Source organism: Streptopelia decaocto (assembly GCF_964273445.1).
Source record: "Streptopelia decaocto genome assembly, chromosome: 12".
Classification (NCBI taxonomy): Eukaryota; Metazoa; Chordata; class Aves; order Columbiformes; family Columbidae; genus Streptopelia; species Streptopelia decaocto.
The window spans coordinates 9,422,078-9,446,990 of NC_138667.1; the positions used below are offsets into that span (position 1 = coordinate 9,422,078).

General features: G+C 44.7%; 1 protein-coding gene across 1 annotated transcript; it reads right to left on the reverse strand.

Moving 5' to 3' along the window:
• Positions 1–2,313: 2,313 nt before the first annotated feature.
• On the reverse strand, positions 2,314–24,913 carry TGFBI (transforming growth factor beta induced). The gene is made up of 17 exons (XM_082063986.1): positions 24,740–24,913; positions 20,474–20,572; positions 13,681–13,745; positions 12,648–12,805; positions 11,362–11,526; positions 10,748–10,894; positions 9,914–10,055; positions 9,104–9,316; positions 8,813–8,950; positions 8,441–8,586; positions 8,140–8,276; positions 7,516–7,646; positions 5,281–5,405; positions 4,273–4,375; positions 3,974–4,053; positions 3,575–3,599; positions 2,314–3,406 (listed from the first exon to the last, which is right to left on the reverse strand). Exons 1-17 carry the CDS (start codon positions 24,853–24,855, stop codon positions 3,351–3,353), a joined length of 2,046 nt encoding a protein of 681 aa, XP_081920112.1. The 5' UTR covers positions 24,856–24,913; the 3' UTR covers positions 2,314–3,350.

The window sequence follows — 24,913 nt, forward strand, 5'->3', positions numbered from 1 at the left end:
CAGTGCATTCTCTGCTTTGAGTGGAAATACTCTGACAGAGTGACCAAAACCATTGGTGCAGTATGATTATGAGCTGAACACCCCAGTGGCATTTGCCACAAGAAGGCAAATCCTAAACACTGCTTGTCTCACAGCTGCCCCAGGGACTCTGCAGCCATGGCAGCCCAGACCTTTCCCCAGCAGCACCTTAATCAGGTTTTGCTTCTTCCCTCCCCAGGGATGCCTGGAGCTCTGGGGTGGGATGGGGTGAGTCCAGAGGGGAACCCCAGCTCCTCCATCCCTCAGCTGGGACATCCCTCAGGTTCCCATGCCCAGCTGGACTTGGAGGAACTCTCTGCCCCTCGGCCAGCACTTCCCCAGGGGAGTTATGTTTCTCCTCAGCACCAGCAACTTCCTTCTTCCTTTCACTTCCACCTTTTGTCACATTAAAAAAATAAAAAATTTTTAGAAAGTGACAGATAAATTTTACATTCCCATCATCTCAGCATTCCTCATTTCCTCATCTTTCAGCTGTTCTCTTCTCGCTTCCTCCTGTTGTGGCCCTTGAAGGTTGAATAATAATGTCTCACCTCCCTTGGTGGGATGACTGCCAGGACCTGCCCTTGCTAATGTACAGGGATTAATATCCATGGGAAAAAACATCCCCAAAGTGTCACTGAATCAAAGCGAGAGATGCAGTTCCTGCTGATCAACTAAAACAGCTCAACCATTGATCTAAGCTGTCTGGGGACCCCCCCCGCTGAGCACTGTGGGGTGAAAAAAACAACTTGGATTAGGGAAATAGAGGGAATTAAGTCATCTGAAGAGTTTCCACCAACATAAACTGTCATCTAAAGCCACCAAAGCACAGAGCCCATGGGAAGGTGCCCTGGAATGGCTTTCCAGGATGTGGGATCCCAGGGATCAGCTATGGGGATAGAGCGGGATGCACGAAGAGCAGGGCAGGGAGTGCCGCCAGAGGACCAAGGTGAAGAGGCAATGGGAGAGAGCAAAAAGGGAACTGGATTGAAAGGATAATATGCCGCTATCTGCTGTAAATTCTGCTGGGACTCATAAACCTGGTGTCCCCCACAAAGCAAGCCTGGCAAAGTCAGGCCACATGCAAAACATGAAGGAGACTATTGCTGTGTCACCAGCAACCCTGCTCGTAAACCAGGCAATAGGGGAACCAGGGCTGTGTTCCCAGGAGAAGATGACAACTGCTCTAGCAGCAGATAGGACTTCTTGCAGTCACTAAGCACATCTAAGCAAAGTTTCCCCTACTCCCATCTACTCAAGTGGTTTTGTTTTGCAAAGAAACACTTAATTATTCACCAGGTCAGACACCAAGAAGGTACCAGGAAAAGGTACTCACGTAGATGTGAATCAGATCTGCTTTCCAGCTTCCCAAGTTGTGATGGGCTTTGCATCACTTAGTCATGAAGCATCAAGGATGCAGGGGAGGAAGGAAGTGGGAGAAAAAAAAAGGCAAGGCTCTGCCCTTACAATTGCATGTGCTACTATTGAGCAAGATGCAAGGTGGTTTCTCCTCTCTTTCAGGCTTTTGTAGGAGTCAGTAATCAATTATTCTGACTACAAAAAGCTGAGCCTCCCTCAGGAGCCAATCCCCTGATGTGTCTTTTCTTCCTTGGGCTCCTGGGAACAGGTGGCTCAAAGGGTTCCCCATCACTGCTCCAGCCTTAAATCACAGGACTGCACCATGCCAAAGAAATAAAAAGGTGAGACGGGAGACTGGTAATGGGAAATAAAAGAAAAGCTTGATTACTATCCACATTTTAACATTTGAGTTATGCAGATGACCAATAGCATATGGGATTTCAATTTGGGATTTAATAGAAGAAAAACTACCAGTGTGTTTCTCAGCCAGAACAAGCAAAACAATCTGTGGGTTTTGTATTCTGCACTTGACACTCATTTTCTCTTTTTTTTACCTCATAATCCTGGGTTTCACAAAGGTAACAACTGGCTGGGGAGTGAATATAAAGGCCTGATGGGGTGAATAAGTGCTGTTGGCATCACAGCATGGAGCACTGAGCCCCAGCTGTCAGCAGAGATGGCTGAGCATCCGTCAGGGGGATGCACATGGCTGCCCTGTCCTTGAAATGGTGACAGTGACAGAAAAGTACTGCTGAAAAATGATGACAGGCCAGGGTCAGAGAGGAGGAAAAATGCTTTGCTATTCTACTCTAGTAACTATTAGACCTGTCAATAGTGATCCGGCCAAATCTGACCACCCTCCTTCCCAGTGCTCAGGTGGTCAAACTGTGCCATCAGGTGATTCAAACCAAACAGAAAAACAAACAAGCATTATCATCACTTGTCATATTTATATTTTTTATTTTACTTTAAAATTTTATTAAAAAACAACCATTATTAAAAATGAATCATTTACTGGAAGGCTTCAGCCAGGGAGAAGTCTCATTTCAGTCTTGGGAACAAAATGCAGCACAGTTAAAACCCATAGGCATAAACAAAACCCAATAAAAACCAGAACAAAACAAAAACAAACACCCCCCCCAGTTCAAACCATAGCTTATAATTATGCAGTTTGCTCAGTGTCAATAGAGAGGCTTTTGTTAAAAAACTTCAATTCAGAATTTCTTGGAAGACTTTTAAAACACAGAGGAAGAACAAAACACATGCTTGTTTAAAAAAAAAAAAAAGAAATCCAGGAAAAAAAATTGCTTGGGTAATGGTTAATTAATTCAACAAATTTACTTCCTCCAAAGCAATCGCTGTTTGTCCAGCCATACAGTTAGCCCGGGTGATGTATTTGCACAGAAAACTGAACATACACAATTCCTGCCAAGTCAATCTGGACAAAATCTCTCAATTCTAGCACTGGTTTGGAGGGGCTTTCAGTGAGATCACACCTGGCTTCCCGCTTTGGGAGTCTGGAGTTTGCAGTACCAGTAGGTACCACTGGGAGCCTGGAAAAGGGGCTTTAAATTCAGCCCCTTTTGGTCTCGCCCAGTGAGACAGCACCAAGATGAGCTCTGAGCATCCCTCTGAGCTCCTGAACCAGGGCGGAATTAAGCACCTGCCCTCATAAGTGTTATACGTATCAAGCCAAAAACTGGGTATGTTAAAATCTGCAAATTAGTGACTACTTTAAAAAACAAAACAAAACCTACCCTCAGTCTGGGAACTTTAATGTCAAAACCAAATAAAAATGATCTTCAAATATATATGTGTATGTATGGCTTTTCATTTTTCCTGTCCATTTTACTGGAAACAAAAATAAATTTAAGGGTGATATTTGGTTTTTAAAAATGATTCTGTCCTTCTCTTTAGCTGTCAGCCAGAGTGGGTGGGATGGAGGTGCTGACTGTGGTTGCTCATGATGCTGTTCAGAATCCACCTGAGTTCTCCTTCATCCTCGCGAGTAACCGGGAGTAGACGGGTGCTGCAAGGAGAAAAGCAAGCTGGGTGGGACAGACACAGAGCACCTCCCTGTCCCCTCCCCTCCTGGTTATGCTACATCTTGCTTGGAGCAAGAAAACAGAATAGACTTCTCTTTAAGGGAGAGGGATGTATGATGGAAATTAGAAACAAGGTAGAGAAGTTGTTTTACCTAGTCGAGGATTCCTCTGAGAAACCTGCATGGAAAGAAAATACAAGGTTTGTATAAATTCAACAAATCTCCAACCGCTCTAAGAACGGTTTTCATGTAAATATATTTATCTCTAGTCTCCATAAACTATGCATAAATCACTCTTCATTATTGAAGGCTGACATATATATTACCATGTCAAGGTTCCATTCACAGGGTGCTGCAAACCATAGGCTTCACATTGCAAAATGTTTTACTTCTTATATAATTAAATCATGTAAGAAGAGAGGGTTGGTCATTCCATGAAACATACACATGCTCACTCTCTTTGGAAATCAAAACTGCACGTGATATTATCTTCCAATCATTATTACCAAAATGTAAGTTCAGTAGTTCTAGTGTGGGAGATTTGTCTTTTACCTTGGATAATGCAGATGCCTGTTTGAAGATTTCTAACGCGGGATCTGCAGGCTCGTCACCTCTTTCTTGTGGCCTTGAAGCTAAGGGTGGGACATAAATAGCACTGAAATACTCTGCAAAGCACACAGGCTGCTTCCTGCCAGTATTTTGGAGTATTTTCCATGTCAGTATGCATTGAAAATCCCATAACAGACTCATCCCCCTCAATAAACTAAAGCAATTGCCGTGTGTCACCTCTCCCTCACAAAGCAGCTCTGCCTTAATGGTATGGTTCTAGATATTGCTAACCATGGACCTACCCTGAGGCTGCAAGACAGAGTTCACAGCATAAATCACACCGTTCGTGGCCATGATATCACTTTCAGCAACAGGCTCCTTGTTGATATGTACTATGTTGTTTTTCTGTTCCGAAGAAGAAAAAACAACAACAACAACAAAAAAGAGTAGAAAATGAGAAACTTTTGTCATCAGTGGTTTCCAATTTTATTAAAAAAGCTCTCACTTTGCATTCATTCATTTACTGGATGGCTGTAGGCATTTTCACTCCTCTTGCCAATTAAGGAGAATATAAAAAAAATTATAGCCTGAGCATGGACTTTCTCAGTGTTCTGGCTGGGAACGTTGTCCCATGGCAGCAGAACACCTCCACCAGCTCCCCCATGGCTGAGGAGATGGCATCAGGAGAGGGCAGATCGGGACTGGACATGGGAAGAGTCTAGCACACAAGCTGGCCAACTCAATGCCCTTGGAAACACCGGCCTTTCCATTTTTGTCCTGCATTTTCTTCCTTATGCACAGAGTGAGTCGTGGGTGATTTACTTTCTGAATTTTTTTTTATACCCTCAATAAAAGATTCTACATTCTCTTAATGCAGTGCAAAATTTCTGAAATTAAATTATACATCTAAATAAATCCTACTGTTAAGGGAGCCCATGCAGAGATCATTTTTGTTACACCAAAAGAGATGTGTTAGCTGAATAAGCTATTAGTTTAATTTATTTAAGCTTTTTCCCCCACGACTCGGGGTTAAAATTATAACAGCTCCTGGAAATTATTCACAACTGGTCTTCTGGGGAGAAAGCTGAAAAAAGCCCCACATTTCAAGACTTCCAGCCTGTTGGGTTGAACACATGGCAACAGTCCCTCTGTTCCAGCCCAGAAAACACTGTTCCATGGGTCTGTGCACCAATTTGGAAGAGGTTCCCACACCACCCAAATGAGCACAGACACACTTTGGTCCTCACCATGGACAGCTAAACACAGACCACAGCCCTGCTGACCACAAAACCCCATCTGAGGTGGCTCACCATGCTGACTTCCAGTTTATCTCCCTGCATGGACTTCAGCCTCACCAGGGCACCCACTGCACCGCTCACTAGGATCTCATCAGCCACGTGGAACTTGAGGATGTTGGCAAGCTCCTTGGCATTACCTGGGGGAAGAAAACTTTTCAATCTGCAAAACAGCATCAGCGCTTGCTTCCTGTATTCCATGTGCTGGAATGATACTACATGGAAAATACCATAATTTCCTCAAAGTGCAATGAAACAATGGAAAGTTGAAACAACCAGGTAGAAGAACCTTGGTTGGAGCTGGTTAGGACATTGAAGCCATTCCTGTCTGGACAGATCGGGATCCCAGTGACTCCAGAAGGACACTCTCCCAATGTCCCACTGTGGTATGTACCAAATCTGCCGTATACACAAAATCCCTATTTCTTGGTTTTCCAGTCCCTTCATTCTCTCACTGTGCACACTGTGAACCTGCTTCTGCTTTCACCTCCCAAGGAAATCTAGGGGGGAAAAAAGCCCTATGTGAAATAAGGAAGCAAATACATCACTCTGGTATTTGCAAATGTCAATACTTTTGCCAAAGCCAGTGTCACTTTGCAACAATCTTCACAGCTGGAACTGTAGGATTTCTGAGTAAGAAGGGGAAAAGTGCAGGAGAAATGTCACTAATACCTTGCAGATTGGTGGCCCGATAGCCATCCCACTGAGTCTCTACTCATATAGTCACGCTTTGAAAAAGATCTTAGGAAGAAAAGATGCTTCCCCTTTGCAATTTGTTTTTCCAGAAGAGGCAGTGATGGGCACACATGGGCTTTCACTGGTAAAACCCGCAGACAGCCGATGGGGAACAGCTGGTGCAAGAGATGGTCTCTGTCTATGAAACCAGAGCAGCCCCTTCAGCAAGGGGGACTTTTTGTTTCACTACCCATTTCTGAATATGCTGTGAGCTTTTTTTCCATTACAGTTTTCCTAGGGTCGCCACAGTTCACACTGCACGTCCTCACCAGCATGATTCACTTCTTCATCAGAAGCATAAGCTAAATATTTGTGTGAAAAAACAAGAACATCTGAAGTGTCTGCATCTGGGATACTTCATTCCTGCAGCCGTTTACAATAGCTACAAACCAGTTCTGAAATATTTATACATGAAGCACTAGTCTGGTTATGCAGTCTGATATCACCAGTTCCTCATCCCTGCACTTAAAAGGATAACCAGCTACCATGGGTAGATGCTTCTCAAATTATTATGTCAATGTTTGGTTGGGCTTTAATGATGAGAAGACATTACACTCAAATACCTGACATTGTTTCCAACCACGGCCGATTTTTAACACGAACAAAATAAAAGATTATGCTGCTTATCAAGAAGAGCGTTATGAAACATTCCCATGGTTTTTTTCCACACCCAGCCTGCATGCCCGTGCTTTTCAGGATATTGGTCTTCATCTGTGCTAGACTGGAATATTTACTGTCTTCTCAGGATCAGACCAGACTTCCTGCTTTGTCCACATACACAGATGGAGCAACAGCTCCATCCTTTTACTACTTAAATTTAATGCAGTGTAACTTGGAGCTGAATGTGGGCCATGGTTTCTATTTGCAAAACTTACTTTAGACACTCTGGTCTTATGTGATTGACAGCCACATTCCCACTTCTTCCATCCCTGACTTGCAAGGCAGAGACCTCATTGGTTCCACTAGAAACACCTTAGAATTATCTTGCTTACACCAGCCAGCACAGCCAAATTAAAGTCATAGTAAGTTTGCAGCACACACTTGAATCATTTTGGTTGGAAAAGACCTTTAAGATCAGAGTCCAACCATTAACCCAGCACTGCCAAGTCCACCTCTAAACCATGTCTCTAAGAACCTCATTTCCACATCTTTTAAACCCCTCCAGGGATGGTGACTCCACCACTGCCCTGGGCAGCCTGTTCCAGTGCTGGATAACCACTTCTGGGAAGACATTTTTCCTAATATCCAATCTAAACCTCCCCTGGAACAACTTGAGGCCATATCTGCTGTGCTTAAGTATAAACTCATGCCCACATGTTGTGTGAGAGTTCAGTGCCACTGTGCATCCTTGGCCTTCTGCTGGATACGGCTTATCCAAATCAGTTGTGTAGGAAGCCCATGCTTCCAACAGACAGGGTCAAAGAACAGGATATGGCATCGAAATTTAGCCATTTCTCCCATATCATGCCAATAGCACCCCACAGCTGTTCCTCCAAATACTGTAAAAATGCTCACCCATGAGTTTGTTCAGTTCCCCTTGGGGCATGGCTCGGAAAGCTTCGTTTGTTGGAGCGAACACCGTGAAGGTGCCTGGCCTGTTCAGGTTCTCTGTCAGACCTGCAGATTGGATTGCAGCCACCAACGTACTGCAAAACAAAGAGAAAATGCTTCACTATAAACTAATTTATTAGTCTTTGAGCAATTGCATGTTGTGTTCGAAAGAGTTACAATTACAAAGATGCTGCTGGGTTCCTGTAAATCAATTAACCAAAAAGTCGATTAGGTATGAAATGAGCCTGTGAGGTCCAGTCAGAACATTTGAGAAATGGCAAAGCAACCTGGAGATGCTGAATCCTTGGAGGCAGGGAGGCCTGGTCACAGTGGCTCTGATGGGCAGAGATGGCTTCGGAGACAGATTCTTACTATGTTAAGGGGGACCACACACTCTTGGCTCACAATTCATGGAAGGGTTATTTGAAGTCTCACTCCCTATAATTTAGGGATGAGACTATGGTTTTGGATGCTCTCTTGATGTTAAAAAAAAATACATATAGTCATGACTATGATGCATAACAAATAGAAACTGCTTTGGCAGCTCTTCTGCTCCTAAATAGCACTTAGGAAGAGCAGAAAGGTCACCTGAAGCGATGGTCTGCCTTGAGAACATCCATTACTGAGCCAGATGGTGGAGTCAACATTTTGTCCATGCTAAACAGTGTCCCAAACCTTCCTCTCTTGTCATGGGCAGCAATGCAGGCATTTTCAATGCAAAGGTTCTGAAAACAAAATTGAAGAAAAAAAAAGATTTTATTAGCCTATGCTTCAAAAGATTTTTATACTTTCCGCAATGCTCAGTTATAACTTTTACATGATAGCCATACCATTGCAGACAACAAACATCATTCAGCCATATACAGCACTGCACACTGCAGGGACTTACATTGCGATACACAAAAACTCTCAGTTCTTTGTCACCCAGAGTCTGTAGTTTCTGTCCATGGTAAAGATATTTAGAGGAGAGCTGATCTCTAACAATGTGGTTCAGAAGCAAGTTTTTCATGTTGCTGTCAACAGTGGGGAGTCCATCTGCAGCAAAAAGTATGGAAAGAACCAGTGATTCACTTAAAACAACCACCGAGACACTAAAAAAGCCCAGATACAGAGTTTTACCCACACTAGTTTTTAATTTTAAAGCTAGATGCCACTGCCTATAGCTGAGGCATTTGAGAGAGGATTTACATGCTTGTGCACTGAAACTTGACTGAAATGTGGCCCAGACTAATGCAAAAAAGGGATTTACTCCCCAGTTTACCTTTGAACACGTCATTCACTGGGGCAAGGAGGGTCACTTTCTCGCTGCCAGTTAGATGAGAACTGAGACCAGCTTGTCTGAAAAGGTCTGTAGACTTGGAAACTTCAGATTCTTGTGCCAACTCAAACAGGGTCTTAGCTGAAAAGAAAAGCAATGCATAGTGACCTTGCGTTAAAGGCAATCCACCCGTTGCTACAAAATATCTACACCCTCTAAATCCAGTATTTCCTTGGCAAAAAAGAAAAGTAGACAAAAGAAAGGCAACAGAAAGATGCAGAGAGGCATCAGTACCTGAGTCTGGGATCAGCAGCTCATTAACAAAATGTACAACGCCATTGGTAGCCAGGATGTCCTTGTTGGCAATGATGGGCTTCCCATTGAGGGTCAGCTCTTCTCCACTGCAGCCCACGTCCAAGGTGGTTCCTTCCAGAGTCTCCATTGTCAGGCCAGCAATGATGGCCTCAGCACACATGGCTGACTTCAGGATGTGATGGTTCAGCAGGTCTGTAGGAGAAGCAAGTGTCTTAGTGAGCTGGAACAATCAACTATAAAATCACTGCAGCTTTTAGGGATCCTGTTCAAGGGCAAGGGTCTCCTGTAGAGCATAGTATGGGACTCCACTCCGAAAGATGCGCAGTCATTTTAAACTGTGCTGGTTTTAATTCACCAGCCTGGGAAACTAAGTGCTTAAAAAAAGTAATTTTTATACACCTTTGTCAACTTCAATAGGTTTTGTGTGGTTATTTGACTCATTTGTCGGGGGGAGTTACACTGATTAGATACTGGTTTTCTTGCATTTTGCTGGATTGATAGAAATCACCATTGCATACAGGAGTGCTAAAGGAAAACTCAGAAAAGAGACTGCTTCAACTCCCTCCTCCACATTTGGATACCACTCCCTCTGCCATGCCAACACGTCCACCACATCTACATCCAAAGAAGTCTGGTCTGTCCAGTTTAACAAGCTGGAATCTGTCAAATGTGTTTACTGCAGCTGTTGTTAGAGTGTATCAAGGAGCCGTTCAGATGCCCTTGAGAAGGATTCAAAGAACTTCAAAATACTCTTCAGTCTCTCCATGGGCTCAGTAAACAAGCACTTACCCCTCAGGGCTTCTGGGTCCCCCAGGATCCTGTTCAGTGTTTCTCGTGGGATCTTCTCAAAGGCTTCGTTGGTTGGAGCCAAGAGTGTGTACTGGCCTTCGCTTTCCAGCAAGCTGTTGAGGTCAGAGGCAGCCACAGCAGCCTGCGGAGAAATAAGGAGAGAGGGTAAAACACAGTCAGCCAGAATACAAAGGTCAGCAACTTTGTCCAGGCACACACTAAGGGCCAGATTTATTAAGGCTTTTATAATTTCAGAGGACTTACAAAAAAAACCTGAATAGCTTCTTTCAGCACTTTGGTCCCTTTAAAAATTTGACCTGGCCCCGTGGTTCTCTTGTGCTCCAGAAACTTGAGTACAAGAGCCCTTTTTTGGCAAGGCTGAGAGCTGGTTCAAATACCCTGATCTGCCTGGAAAGGGTCACAGTAGTTCCAGCGAATAACTCAGATCAGAACCTACAACCAGATAACTGCAAAACCCCTGTGCTTTTTAAGTTATTCCTTTATTTGGCAAATATCATGGCAAATAGATTTGTGCTTATCAGTCCTGAACAGTTAATCAGGCTAAGACTCCCACTGAAGAGTGAGGAGACAGACTCAGTCCACATCTCTTTACTGACAACAATAGCAGAATGACAATTATTTTCATAAAAGCTCACTTGTACCGACACCAAAGACTTCTCTTCCTAAAGCAAAATAAGCCATATTGGTACAAGGATTTTATCAGCAGCTTTAGGGTCACAGCACCCAGGCACTAGCGAGCTCTTGATAACTCACTGGGAGTGGGATGACTGAACAACTTTAAGGATCCCCAGAGCACACATTGGCTGGACTCACCCGAAGCGTTTCCAGGCTCTCCTCAGTCTCAATGATCTGCTGAATGCTGTTTGTAGTGGTGGCAATGACTTTGTCAATGACATGAACCACTCCATTGGTGGCATGGTGGTCAGCTTTCAGCAGCCTGGCACAGTTCACAGTCACAATCTGCAGAGGGAAAGAGCCACGGGACATTATGTGAAGAAGGGTAAAGCAGCCTCTGCTGTTTTTCAAATGCAGCAAGTGCTATAATATTGAATTAGCAGAGCAGAAATGTGGTTTCCCAAAAATACTCACACAAAGAATGCTCTTTCAGGCATGTTTGAAATATTCCATGTTTAAAGAGGTTTCAAAATAATCAGTGTTTTGTCTACCCTGAATCATCAAAACTAAGAAATTATGCAAGAACCAACAAGCATATCATTACATAGTGATGTGGGCAACTTCCCTCCAACAGCATCAATGAAACTATCTGCTTATAAATATTTTTTTCAAGATCCTTCTAAATATGTATCTTAAATCCATAGTTGTCAACCTAAGCATTACAGGGTCCTGAAAGCCCAAAGACGATGTAGAAGATGCAACACAGCAGAAAAGCAAACCCACTCTGGGTAGGTTGAATACAAATGTCTTACCCCATTGGGATAGTGGTGAATCTGGATAGGCAGGTCCTGGTACATTGAGTTAAGTGTAGTCCCATGTTTCAGATCATCTGTGAGGACACGTTTATTCACCATGTGGTAGCGCAAGGCATTGAGCAGCTCAATGTTGACGTTACTGACTAAGGAATCCAGAGTTTCCTGAAAATCAGAAAAAAATCATTTCTCGGTGCCGAGTGCAATTAAGCCAGCTGTTAGAGAGAGCCAGGAGGTCTGGCTGCATCCAAGCTCTGTGTGTGTGTGTTATTAAGTGATCTATTCAGCCTTGAGCCATCTGTGCAAATTAAGAGCTCTAACTTTTGTAAATCTTTATCTTTTGCTTTACGACAGCATCTAGCAGCTCTAGAATGCCCCATCCTTGGCAGATGAAGGGATGATGGCAGCAAGCTGCAGTGTGGGATCACTGCATCAAAATGAGCAGTAGGGCAACAAAAGGCATCACTTAGGGCCAAGGACAAATATACCAGGAGACCTTCCCCAACAGTATCATCCCTGCAAGAAGCTCTGCTGGTGCAGGTTTGGGATAGAGGCTTGGTAGTGGGGAAAGCCAAAAAGATGTCCCCTCCCTGCCCCAGTAGTTGTTCCTATATATTTATATATATATTTTATATATATATATATATATATATATATATATACACACGAACAAGTAATTTAAATGGCATGTAACTGGATAGGGGTTGTACAATCAGGATTCTCCCTTGTTCACAGAGATGCTCCACTAGGATGGGAGCACCAGCAGGACAGTGGTGACAATTTCAGGAGTGGAAATTCAGCAAGACACTGAGCGAGAAAATCAAAACCAATGTAAGGGAAATTTATATGTAACTGGGCATCAGAGCACACTGATGCACAAAGGCTGCAAGTTTACGGAGGCTCCAGTTGGGACTGGCTACTTGTGCAAATTATTAAGAACAACTAGACTGGTAAGGGTCAACAAGAAAAAACAAAAGGGATGGAAAAAAAAGTCACTTGCTGCAGGTCTTGATGCAATTTGTAATGGTAGGAGGTAGGGAAACCTGATTGAGGTGATTTCTACATCCACCCACTGGAGAGCATCCACATCTCTCTAGTGTTTCAGAAACAAAGCTCTGGAGTTGATGGACCAGCACAGTGATTCTCATCATAGATATTCATAGACCTTCCCATGTCAGGACTGTGTCTCTTCTGCTAAATGGGGCTGGATCCAGACCTGTGCAGAGGTGGATCTCCACTAGGAAAAAGCCAGAGGAAGAGGAGAAAGAAGAGGAATTAAATCTTACAGCAGACAAGGATGCCCAGGCCTCGTTACTTGGGGCAAAAATTGTAAAACTTCCAGGTCCTTCGATTTCTGGTCGTAGGTTAGACCGGTCGGAATAGAGCTGTGTGGTGGCAGACCCAACGACTCCCAGGGTTTCATAGATGTTTGAAAGTGGCAGCGCTGAAAAAAGAGAAGGTTTGTTCCCAGCACAACATCACTCATCCTTCCCTGCACCAAGCTGAATTAAAGGAGAGCTACTGGCGAAAATGCTTGGGGAAATGAAGCACGTCAGGGAACTCAGATCTGTTCATTAATTAGATAATAAATAATCATAGTCTGACAGCTCCAGCCTCAATTACAGGAGTGCAATCCAGGATCTACTGCATCTCTGCAGGTTTAAATGGAGTTACTCTGGGTTTATATGGATGTGAAATGAGGCAAGCAAAGATATTAATTGCTTTCGCCCAACCCTTGTTTGTAGTCAGGCTTTTGGTGCTTGGGGCCGGCAGCTCACTGCTGCTCTCCCAGCCACACCAGCCCACGTGGTTAACTGGGCGGCATCAAACTTTTGTGTAAGGAAGCATTCAGAAAGCAAAAGCAGACTGTGTCTTTCTTCAATAAACCCAGTTAATTCCCTCTCAATCCCCACCAGTGACTGAACTGTATTTTCTCCTAAATGCAATTTCACTAACCTTGTGCTTGCCAAAATAAAAATGAGCAGAGATTGGCAGAACTGTGCACTACTCTATCATTCCTTTGTATTTCCAACACAGCTATATTACTTGTTGGAATATGTAGCTCCCTATGGCCCTCCCATGCCTGATTAAGTTTAATTATATCCAAGGTTTTAAGTTGTCTGGAACATTTTGCATGCTTTGGAGCTGATCTGGCACTCAGCTGGTGCTCTGCTGAGTCCATTTTTTACTTGCTTATGGTGATATTGTGCATAAATTGCAAAAAAAATCAAATCCACTTTGAGTAATTCTATAACATTTCCCTTTACTAGGCAGCTGTATAATTTTAAGAAGTTTGAAAAATGTCAAAAGTATTTTTACCAGCTGGGCAGCCTTTTTCTCCAGGAACCTTTTCATATCCAGGACAGCACTCATAACTGATTACTCTGGAATAAGAGATGGATACGGCAGATTAACTGATGGCGTCTCACTGCTTTTCCTCTGTTGGCTATAGATCTGTGTCCATCTATATTTGGTGATGTATCTAAGCAGATTCTTCATTAGAAATATAGACTTGAACAAAACTCAAACCACAATTTTTATCTCCTTCAAGAGTTCATGTTGCAAATTTCTCCACCAAACAAAAGCAGACAATTTCTTTTCAAAACCACACTTTCCAGGAGACTTTGTACGAATAGTGGATGGAAACCAATGTCATGGTCCCAACAGATAACCTACGCAAGACACTGTAAGTGCTGGTTCATTTGGGCGCATTCCCCATGGCATTTAGGGACCTCCCCAGCCGACCGCTGCTGTCGTATCTGATCACTGTAAAGGCAACACACTGCAACTCCTCTGCAGTTGCTTTACCGAACCAGCCAAGCATTTCCCCTTCATTTCACCCCATTCTTGTCTACCAGCAGAAATTCTTTGCTTACTTATGGCAAAATCCACAAGACAGACCTGGAGGGGAAGGAGCATCCCTGGTCTTGGATGTGTGAGCATAAGGGCTTGGGATAAACCCTGCAAGGACAAACTTCACCGATGGTAGCATGTGCACCCATGGGCACCCTGGGCAGAACCACAGCACAAACACCTTTGCTAACCCTGGGTATGTCCATTCGAGCACCCTCAGTGGAGCATTTTCTTCTGGCTAGCAGCAAGCTGCTGCTCCAATCAAGCACTGTCCCTCAGTAAAACCAAGGGAGCCAGAGACCAGGTCCTGGGGACTCGGGTCCATCCTGCAGATTTGCAGACCCTAAATAAGCAAGAAAGAATGCCTGAATGCTGTGTCCATCATCTGCAGCTCAGTGGGAAACAAAAGTCATCTGATTCTCAAAGCCAGTCATTTGAGTGCACATGTTCTGATATTTACAGGGAAAAGAAAAAAAAATGATCAATCCAGAAGGTGCTCGTTTATTTTTCACAGGGGGTTCTTTCACCTATTGCTCTTACACTCTTGGTGTGACAGGAGCAAAGCTGTCTGATTGATGGGCTAAGACAGTGAGGGAATAGGTGTTCCTCCCAAAGACGATAGTTTCCTCTGAGCTCCCGGATGGATTCAAGACAATTAGGATGCTGTATCACCAAGCCTCAGCACACTCACTCAGAGAGAAAGGAAAATCCTCAAGCTTCAGATATTTGTCATAATTTTAACATTGTTAACAAATAGTGGAAATGCCTGGGGTTTAAGAGGGAATTCTTCAAGGTAATTAAGAGCCAGTAAGTGAAACAAATACCTGCTTTTCTGTGACAGAAGCAAATAAATTCTGTGTCATGGTTTCCTAAGAGAATTACAAAGCAAACCCAGACTGATTGTCTAGACATTATATATTCCATGTGGGAAAGAGTTTGCCTAAAGCAATCCCTTCCTTTAACTACTGGAGATCTTAACACCCTGCTGCTCCACTTTCCCCAGCCCCTCCGTCTCCGTTCATTAGAAACACACACTTTCTCCCCCCACCACTTCCCTCCCCTACCTCCAATTTTTCTTTTTTTTCCCCATAGAAACTAAATCCAGTCTAGACAGTTCCCTTGATTCAGACCTGTAATCAAAGACGAAGAGCTGATTAAAGAGAAATCATTCCAAAGTTCAGCATAAATAATTCCTGAGTGCTGGCGTAGGCTTTAAAAGGCTTATTTATAGATCGATTGGAGATTAACGAGCTGTGAAGAAGGGGCAGGACGCCGATGCACGCAGCCTGCAGCGCGGGGCTCAGGGCTGCCCCAACAGCTGGGAGGGGAGGGCACCGAGAAGGGATGGAGGGACCACACCATCTGCTTTTCAGCAAGTTCGTGGGTATCTCCACCACCGCCCCACAGGGGAAGCAAATGTCAAGAAGCACCAAGGCCAGTAATGAGGCCAGCTCCACCTGTGCAGGGGCTCCTTCAAGCCCCCTGTCTCACTCACCCACTGAAGGTGGCCTGCCAGCATCATCTGCTACGCATCTTGCACACCAGCATTTTGAGTTGAGTACCAGAAAACTCCAAAGGGCCAGGTGAACATAGAGGTGCTCAGCCCAGTGTTCACACCTACTACAGCCAGAGATGGGGACTGTAAAAACCACCTTCAGTCATTTGCCCTTCTGTGGCTGGTGGACTTGGTGGAAGCACAAGACCACCCAGACCACCCAAAGGCACATGGGCACTGTTGAAGGGGTCACTCCAGGCTGGGCACAGGCCATCATAGAATTGTTTAGGTTGGAAAAGACCTTTAAGATCATCGAGCCCAACCATCAACATGACACTGCCAAGTTTACCTCTAAACCATGTGCCTGTGAAACTCGTCTCTGCATCTGTTCAGCCCCTCCAGAGATGGTGACTCCACCACAGCCCTGGGCAGCCTGTTCCAATGCCCAACAACCCTTTCTGGGAAGATGGTCCTGCAGACACCTCCAGGTCTTAGGGAGGAGCAGTACAGCCATGGCTGAAGGCTGCCCTGCCTTGCTTCCAGGACTCTGCATTTTGATGCTACAGTACACATCCATACGGGAGGAAGGCTGCTCCTTTGACATGTCCTCCTCCAGCTGGGTCAGAGCCACAGTCTGCTCTAAGGAGTATTTCTTTTACATGGCCAGGGGCAAACAGGTCATGGGAGAAAAAACTGAACACTTGCAACCACTGCGCCGTGTGGCAGGTTCTGCACAAAAGCTTTTGGAATTGCCATGTCCAGCCCCGTTTCTGGTGTCTGCTCTGCAGCTCCAGACTGCTGCACCAGGAGACAGCGGGTGCCAGCGATGTGGGTTCAATTAGCAATGCCCTCCTACAAAGAGTATTTGTCATCCACTCCACATCTCCTCTGACCACAATTTCCTGACCTCCTCAGTGAGGAATTCTGAGCCAAATCTATAGCTTTTCAGCCTCTGGTTTTGAAACACTGTATTTCTTAAATGTCTATCTGTGTCTGACTCCAGAAGCAAGCTCCCTGGCTTTTATTAGGCATTGTTTCACCGCTGTTGCATTCTCAGGATCTGAAATTAAATTTTAAGTGCATTTTTCAAGGTAATAAAAATAAGCTTAGGCATATATTAGTGAATAAAGATCCATTTGTAATAATTTCCTGTAATAAAACCCATATGTTTTGTTTTTGTAAAGTAAGTGCCAGAGAGTAGTTTTTTTTCTCCTGAACTGAGGGAAGTACATCAGACAAGAAAAGGAAAGTTAATTTAAAAGTTAAAAAAATGAATGTATTAAGGGGCAACTTACTGCTAGTAGTTATTACTCAAACAATGTTCAAAAACCATGTTTATGTAAGTTGTCTTTTCATTCTCACGACAAAATGTGTATGGGGACATATTCAATCGCAACCCCAGTTCTGGAAGAATGAGTTCAGTGCATACAGAAGGTAGAAAAAAATACAAAAAACACAGGCCTAACTATGAGAATATACTCTAAATAAACTATTTCTTTGGCTTTGGAATAACCAGCAGTGGAAAATTACCTAATTACCAAAACAACCTTGTTTCAGTGCTCATTAAAATCAAAGCACTGTCAGACTTCTTGCCAACTGTCTTATCTCACTTCATCAGCAAGTAACGCAATGATAAAAAATGTACATAAATCCTCTAATTTCTTCCTAACTATGTGAGCCAATACTTAAGCAAAGACAAGAAAAACAAAGAAAAAAAGTAGTTAAGGAGGTAGGAGTCCTCTGCTGATGAACGAGTTGAAGTTTCCATCATGCTACAGCAGCAACTGAAAAGGATGCACCCAGAGAAAAGATTAAAGACCAGGCACATCCACTTTTTTCGAGCTGGTTTCCTTGCTGCTCCAGTCACTCTGTGTCTCCTGATGCAAGATGTGACCATCCAAGGAGTGAGGTTGTGCTACAGGCTTGCAGCAGCTTTTCTGCCTTCCTCACCCAGGGTTGAGTTTCTCTGCTCTGAGTCAGCCCTGCAGCAGCTCAGCTTTGCACCTCTGCAGTACCGGGTCTCTCACTGACCTCCCTCCCTACTACCTCTTTGAAACAGTGCTCAGAGCAGGAAAAGAAAAGAAATCAAAGCAGTTTAACTATCTTCCTAGACCCAGGCATTTGCACCCAACTTGTTGCACCACTGACCCTTTCAGAAGGATTCTCTACAGGGGATAACAACCAGGTCAAATGTGAAGTAGATGAGATGAGTCAAGTGTCTACAATCCCAGGACTATTCTTCTCATGAGAAAAACCTTTTAGGAAGAAGAGAGAAATGACCATGCTCATCTAGCTTCACAGCCCCACCTGGGCTGATGGAGTAGATCCCCCTCCAATGGGAGGACCAAGCACACAGCTTCAGGAGAGGACTTCTGACTACAGATCCCAAGCAAAAGGTGGATCCACCCACTTATGCTGATGAACATGCCAAATCCTAACTCCTTCTGGGATTTAAAGGCTGCTGGTATTCGCAAAACCTCTCACGGATCAGCTCAGTCCCATACAACAGGCCAGTTTTGAGGGTTTGTGCTGAGCACCCACTGTTAACTGTGCCCACACACTCTCTCGGGTGCTGATGCGCTGAGTCTGGAACAGCATCAGACCCTGACACGGCTTTAAGAATCTGACTGCTGTAGTGTAACACGTGTCCTTTACAGCCCAAATGACTCCTGATTGCTTCCATACGCCAGGAATACCATGTCCAGTGGGAGCCATCACCAGCAAACGTTTGTAATCAGAGCTGTCCCAGGGTCCTCTGGAAAATGCGAGTCAAGGCATGTTCTGTTGTTCTGCACAAGCTCTGCTAAAGGACAAAGTAGGGCCCGGGCTCAAAAATGACTAGGAAAAGAGAAGATGACAATAAGACCCATTGTTGAGATGATGCAAAGTGAAGAACAGTGAGCAAATTCCGCATATAATGGGAATATTATCTCACAGGTTAACAGGCAGGTTAACACTGTGTAAGCTTTTCTTTCAGCAATGCGTCATTGGTTTAGACCCTTGGGTAATAGCAGAGAAAGTGAGGTTAGAAGAAACCAACCCCTTCTGCTCAAATGAAATCATAAAATACTGCCAGATGCCAGTTGTTCCACTTCTTTCTGGAGATAAGTGGGTGAGTTTGTTTCTGCCAAATACAGCTGCACACTTGGGTTACGTGAGGTTAGTTTCCCTTTTGCTTCAGAGCTGAAGAAATCTGTGGCTGGATGGCTTTGCCTTTCAGTGACTATAAAAGAAAGCAATCCCACATCCACAGCTGAGTCATGTTTTCTTTGGAGACCTACTAAGCTACTCTGTTATCAGAAGAGGCAATGACAATACCATATTGCCATGCCATAATCTTGTCCATTTTACATCAAAAAAGCCACCACTTGGCCAAGATGAGAGCCTGAACTCTAATCACCCAAATGAAGTCTTTCCAGATTTGGTGGTTTTGTAGAATTAAGGGGGAGGGGGGTATTGTTTGTTTGGTTTTACTTTTTTTTTTCTTTTTTTTTGGTTCTGTAAGGACAACTGGACATAAGGGAAACCACTATACATGCTCTCTATATGGTATATCCTGCAATATATCCTCCTGAAGTACAGAATTTTCCTCTTTTAGACAAATTCATGGCTAGTACAATGAAAGGCCAAAAGCCATTCACAGTGACAACTCCTGTTTTGCATCCCTTCTCACAATACCAACACCAGACAGATGAAACGAATCCCCATGATCAGCCAGCACAGCTAAACCAATGCAGGCAACCAAAATAAAACCAATACAGATTACCTGACTTCAAGATCTCAAAGTCTGCTGTTGACTACAGACACTGAAGTTATTTATTCTGCAGTAAAGAACAGCATGTTCCTATGGATCTAATCACAATTCACATCAGACCATATCAGAAACACATAAGAGGACTTTGTGCTGTTTGTTCTTCTTGACCTTGCAGATCCAGGACCAGACCTGGCCCACAGCCCTGTTCCCCACAGCCAGCACCTTTGCACTGACATTGGGTAACGTGGTAGTATGTGCTAAAGTCTGGGCCAGCAAATGTGTCTGAAAGCCCAGTTTGGCCTACACCAAGGAAAAAGATTCCCCACTCCTGATCTACAGCCTGGCAGATAGTCAAGCACGCATATCCTTAATTATCTGCTGACTACATCTTTCAAAAGAATGTCCTGAGGCTGCTCACACAGATACTTTATGCAACAGCTACTTGAATATTATTGTTTGCAATTTTAAACGGGGAACTGGCCTGCAAGTCTAATTAACTTTCCTGGTGGAGTCATCAGAGAGTGTTGGCTAAGACTGACACCTCTTTCGCCTTATTTCTGTTTTTCCTTCCAAAGCAAACACATGTAGATGAATTTTATGTCCTCTCTAATATCCGTCAGCTCTGGATTGCCTTTTTATTTTCTTTAGCTATGCATGTAGAGAGACACGGCTAAGTACTAGAAAACATCTGGTACACACTTCATTACGGCATTGAGAGCTCTATAAGTATATATAGAAATGCAATTAGAATAAACCATCAGGGTTTGTATTTACACAGTACTTTCCATTCTTAACATCTAAGTGTTTTAGGATCATGTTTGCAAATTGAGAAAAAAGCAAATATTTCTTAGGGAGTAAAAGGCTAGACCAATTCTTAACACACATAGACGTTAAGCCCACACCATGGGCTCTGACATCCCACGTCTGTCACACCATCTGCTTCTCCTACCCAGCACCCACCTCCACAACAGGGTCTTTGGGGAGACCCTGACCAGTGCTCAGGTACTTACGTGGACTTCCCGCAGATCTTCCTCTGGTACCACTGCTTGCAGTTGGTGAAGTATTTTCTGTTCGTGCCGATCAGCTTCTGCACTGCGCACACATTGGGGCTACAGGTAATGAGAAAGCAGAAGAGGGTCCTGTAAGCCTCCCTCCTGTTGGTGCTGAACCCCAATGCGGAGCCAGACCTGACCTGACAGCACCCAAAAAGCCCTGCTGGTATTGCAAGGGAGGAAACTTCGAGAGCTGTAAGTCAACTTGCTCAATTTGAGCGTATAATAACTACCATGAAGTGGAAGAAGCAGTGAAAGAGATCTCTCTTCACTCTGTCAGGGTATCTTTTCTTCATTGACTTTTTTCCATGTTGAACCTCTCACCAAAATATAAAGAAATTAAGTTAAAAGTAATACTTTGGTCAGTATTTCCATGGTGAACAGCTACTTCCAATTTGGGATCCCAGCTAAAACCTGATAAAGTTATGCAACACTTCAAATCCTTCAAAACAATCCACATTATTTTGTCATTTAAGACCTAAAAGCAGACAGGTATTTATCAGCCTATATGCTGACTTGCACCAAAACCAGAACATGTGCTTTTGCTGTATGGCAGACTCAGCTGAATCTGGACATGGATGCTGAGCAGCTGATGAAGAAAATGAGCAGTGGCACTGCCCACTCCAGTTTCAACAGCACAGATTGAGGGTGGTTGTATCACCCCCAAAGGTACCGAAAGCTTCTTCTCAACCAGAAAAGCAGATGGTTGGTGTTACACATGTGACTAACCCCACTGAAAGCTGACTGTAGCCCTTCAGCTTTCTAAGAAGTGGTATCACTGTGAGCAAAGACATGGTCACACAGGAGCTGGGAGTTTCCTCGCTGCTGGTTTGGCCAGCACAGCATTTCCCTGCTCAGCCTGGCTCACCAGCTCTGTGGTTTGTGGCCAGCAGCCTTGGCCAGGGATGTGGACAACGCACAGTCAATGCATGAGATCTGATTTATGGATCTGGGTTGTGAGGCCACCGACTTGTCTCTGGTCTTGAGCCAGAGCTGTAGCAAACGCCCAAGCAAGCTGAGCATGCTCAGCTCAACTGAGACTGGATTCCCAACACCAACGCCATGTCCCAGTTGCAGCAGCAGCACCAAAAGTATGTATGGTATTAGCTGCCAAGCAGATGGAGGGAACACAAATAATTAATCAAAATACATAAATCATTACTTCAGCCCATCAGAAGTGCTCTGTACTGTCCAAGGCAGAGTTTTCATTTGCACAAATTAAACTCCTGATGGAGTCTGGAGATGCTGTTGTAAAGGTCTTGTTGATCTGTTTAGGAAAACAGACAGCAGCCTGTTTCACACTGGGGTGACTGAGACACTGCTTTCTTGCCTATCCAAATTAATAAAAGAGGAGTTTGCAGCCCAACCACTAAGTCTTCCTGAGGCCACACTTGCTTTTCACCAGCACCCCAAATTCATCTCTCCAAAACAGATCAGTCTGCCCATCATTATGGTCAATTAACATGAATTAACATGAGGGTCTTCTATATGTTGCCTAACTCCAGCACTAGTCTTGGCTGGAGCTTGGCTTGTCTTCAATGAGTCTTTGTTGACATGGCTGACGCAGGGTGCTGCAGAGGCAGGATCCGACCCTGAAAGGTCCTGACATCTTTGTCCTGCCCTGAGGGGAAGGTGAGAGCCCGTGGGACCTGGGGGACTTAGGCTCACCTTTTTCCTTGTTACTGCCATATCCAGTAATGGTAGTTTGATTCTGCATGAAAGCATTTAATTCCCTTCCTATATTTAAGGTGAGGGACAAAGAGAAATAATCTACTGCAAAAAAGTCAGAAATCACAAAGCCAGACTTTCAGCTGGTGCAGGCTGGCCCAGGCTCAGTAATTTTCACACCAAATCATCGCTTAGAGAGACGTCTGTGCTCTCTGACTCAGCCCACCTCAGCTACCCTGGCCCCGCCAGGCCGAAATATGGTTCCAATTACATCGAAATTCCAAACCTTGCCTCAATTTCAGTGTCTGGCTAATGGCAGTGGACAATCCCTCTAATATTTGTCTTGACAAGCCTGGCTACTGAAGGACTTGTTTGATCATTTTCCCCGGATCCCTGGGAGCAGCCTGCCAAGAAAACCCTTGTGCCTTCAGGACAGCATTGAACCCAACACTGCCTTGCTCCCTCCTCCCTGCCCGGGACTGCGGCTCCGCAGGGCTGCTGCTCCCTCCCTGATTTATCAGAGAAAACTTCTTCCCAGTTATTCTTCAGTGTGGAAAAATCCCCCCCCAGAGCCGTGTTATCAATGATTCCCACAGACAGGCTGTAGTAGCGGCTCCCTGCCGTGCGTATTCTGGTCCTCTGCCCAGTCTGGCTTAAAATGAATTTGTCAACACTCTCCCCTCTCCTCGTTGGAGTTCATCACCTCTGCCATGCCGTTCCCAGCCAGCCGCGCTGACTCGAGGATAAAACTGCCTATTGTTCCCCTTCAACTGAAGCCTCCCACTTGGCAGGCAGCAGCTGGGAGCTGCTGGTGAAGGGTTTGCCCTTCAGGAAGAGGCAGAGAAGAGCAGGACCTACCATATGGTCCCAGCTACCTGCCGTGACTGCACCCGTGAAGCTCCCCAGCACCGTGCAGTGCCCGCAAAGCCAGGTAGGTTTTCAGGAGAGAGCTCCTAGGTTGTCATCTTCAAATGTTAGTGTTCCTTCTATACTTCTCAGCTCCCCTCCCAGACTTGAGCTGATTCACTTTAAAAAAAGTTAATTAAGATGTACAAGTTTTGCTGCAGGGCCAAGCTCTGCCACCCAACTTGCTCCCAGCTCAATAGAAGCATTGATGATGTGTGGGGATGCTCACAGCAGAAAGAGTGGCAGCCCTGGTTGCACATCCCTCCTAAGCTCCCTCCTGCAAGCAAAACAACACACCTTACATCCATGAGGCTGGTTTTGTGTTGCTGTATCCGTCTGGCACGTCATTAATCAATGTTCAAAATTCAGTCGATGTTTAAAAATTGGCTTGGTATAAATTGCTCTCTCCATCAGAAAGGGACCAGTGAGCAAAGTGCTGTGGCTGGATTTATCTAAGCATAACTTCACTTTGTCTGGAAACCCTGCTGTGCTAATTCCTTGTGTGTCCCTAACACCTCAGGCACCAGCATGGACCACAGTCACATTGCCGTGCGCCTCTATTGATTATACAGGGAGTAACAGGCTTCTCTCTGCAGAGTGCACTGAGTTATGCCAGGACTGCACTGTAACTTACCGAGTCTGAGCAAACATCTGCCTCAAGGCTATCAGCAGAACTGGATATTTACTTAGTTTCAGATCATGTAGAGATAAATAACCAGGCTCACTGTATTTGTATGCATATCACTGTAATTCTTTAATTACTGAGATTTTACAAATAGACATCAGTTCAAAATTTGTCTGTTGGATTCTGTACCTGATCAGACACAGAAAGAGCCTACCCTGTTTCTTAAATACTGACCTGGATCCCTGCCAGCTAATGTATAAAATGGTAATATTTAAGTCTCGGAGTTTTTAAAAGACGTTTCATGACCCTGCTTTCAGCAATCCATTTAAGTAGAAGCTACAGTTCCATTAATGACAAAAACCAGCTGAAACATCTGTCATCCTTTCACCCATCCTAATTTCCACTACATTCTAAAAACTCTTTCTCAAGAAAACTTTCAAGACTTACTGGGGGATCCAGCCAAAGAGTAAATTGGTGCTTACTCCACAGAGATACTCCTCTACCATTGAATGAATTTTCTTTCTTTTTCTATAAATTTATGAAAAGGAGAATTCCTTCCCCAAAATGTTTAACCACTCAAAATCTGGGATTTTTTTTTTTCCCCTTTTTCCTTAATGGGGATAGAGCGATAAAGAATCACTGCGTAGTCTAAAGTGACATCTGCAACATTAAGCATCCTAAAAGAAAGGAATAAAGTCGTCCAAAGAAGAAAGAAAAAGTTGTTATCCGAGGATGAAAGTTCTTAACCCCGGAAGAAAGAAACAGTCGTTATCCCAGGAAGAAAGCAACTGCCGGAGTTTTCCCCGAGTGTTGGGCCGAGCTGCTGGTAGCGGCCCCGGGCTCGCCGGCGCCTCCGCACCCGCGCAAAGAACCGGACGGTGCCCGGTGATGGGCGAGAGGGCAACCGAGCTGCCAGCCGCTGCGGGGCCGCCGCTTCCCACCGAGATTTGTGCAAATATAAGGGAAAAAAAGTATTTTCCCCGGGGAGGTGCGCACACGGAGATCCGCCCTCCCGCCGCGCTTACCCGTGCTGCCGGCCGCGGAGCCGGCTGTGCTGCAGGACCTGCTGGTACGGGGACTTAGCGGCGGCGGCGAAGCCCAGCGCCAGCGCCAGCAGCAGCGGTAGCGGCGGCTGCGCCATGGCCGGGAGGCGGCGGGACGGGCCGGGACGGGCCGGCGGCGGCCGCACGCCCCGTTAA

Excerpts from the sequence above, each read along its gene's own strand:
- TGFBI (XM_082063986.1), bottom strand. The coding sequence starts at position 24,855 with ATGGCGCAGCCGCCGCTACCGCTGCTGCTGGCGCTGGCGCTGGGCTTC. Across the intron at positions 13,746-20,473 it reads AAGATCTGCGGGAAGTCCAC|AGTAATCAGTTATGAGTGCT; the intron begins GTAAGTACCTGA and ends CTCTTATTCCAG. Across the intron at positions 10,895-11,361 it reads TTCACCACTATCCCAATGGG|ATTGTGACTGTGAACTGTGC; the intron begins GTAAGACATTTG and ends TTCCCTCTGCAG.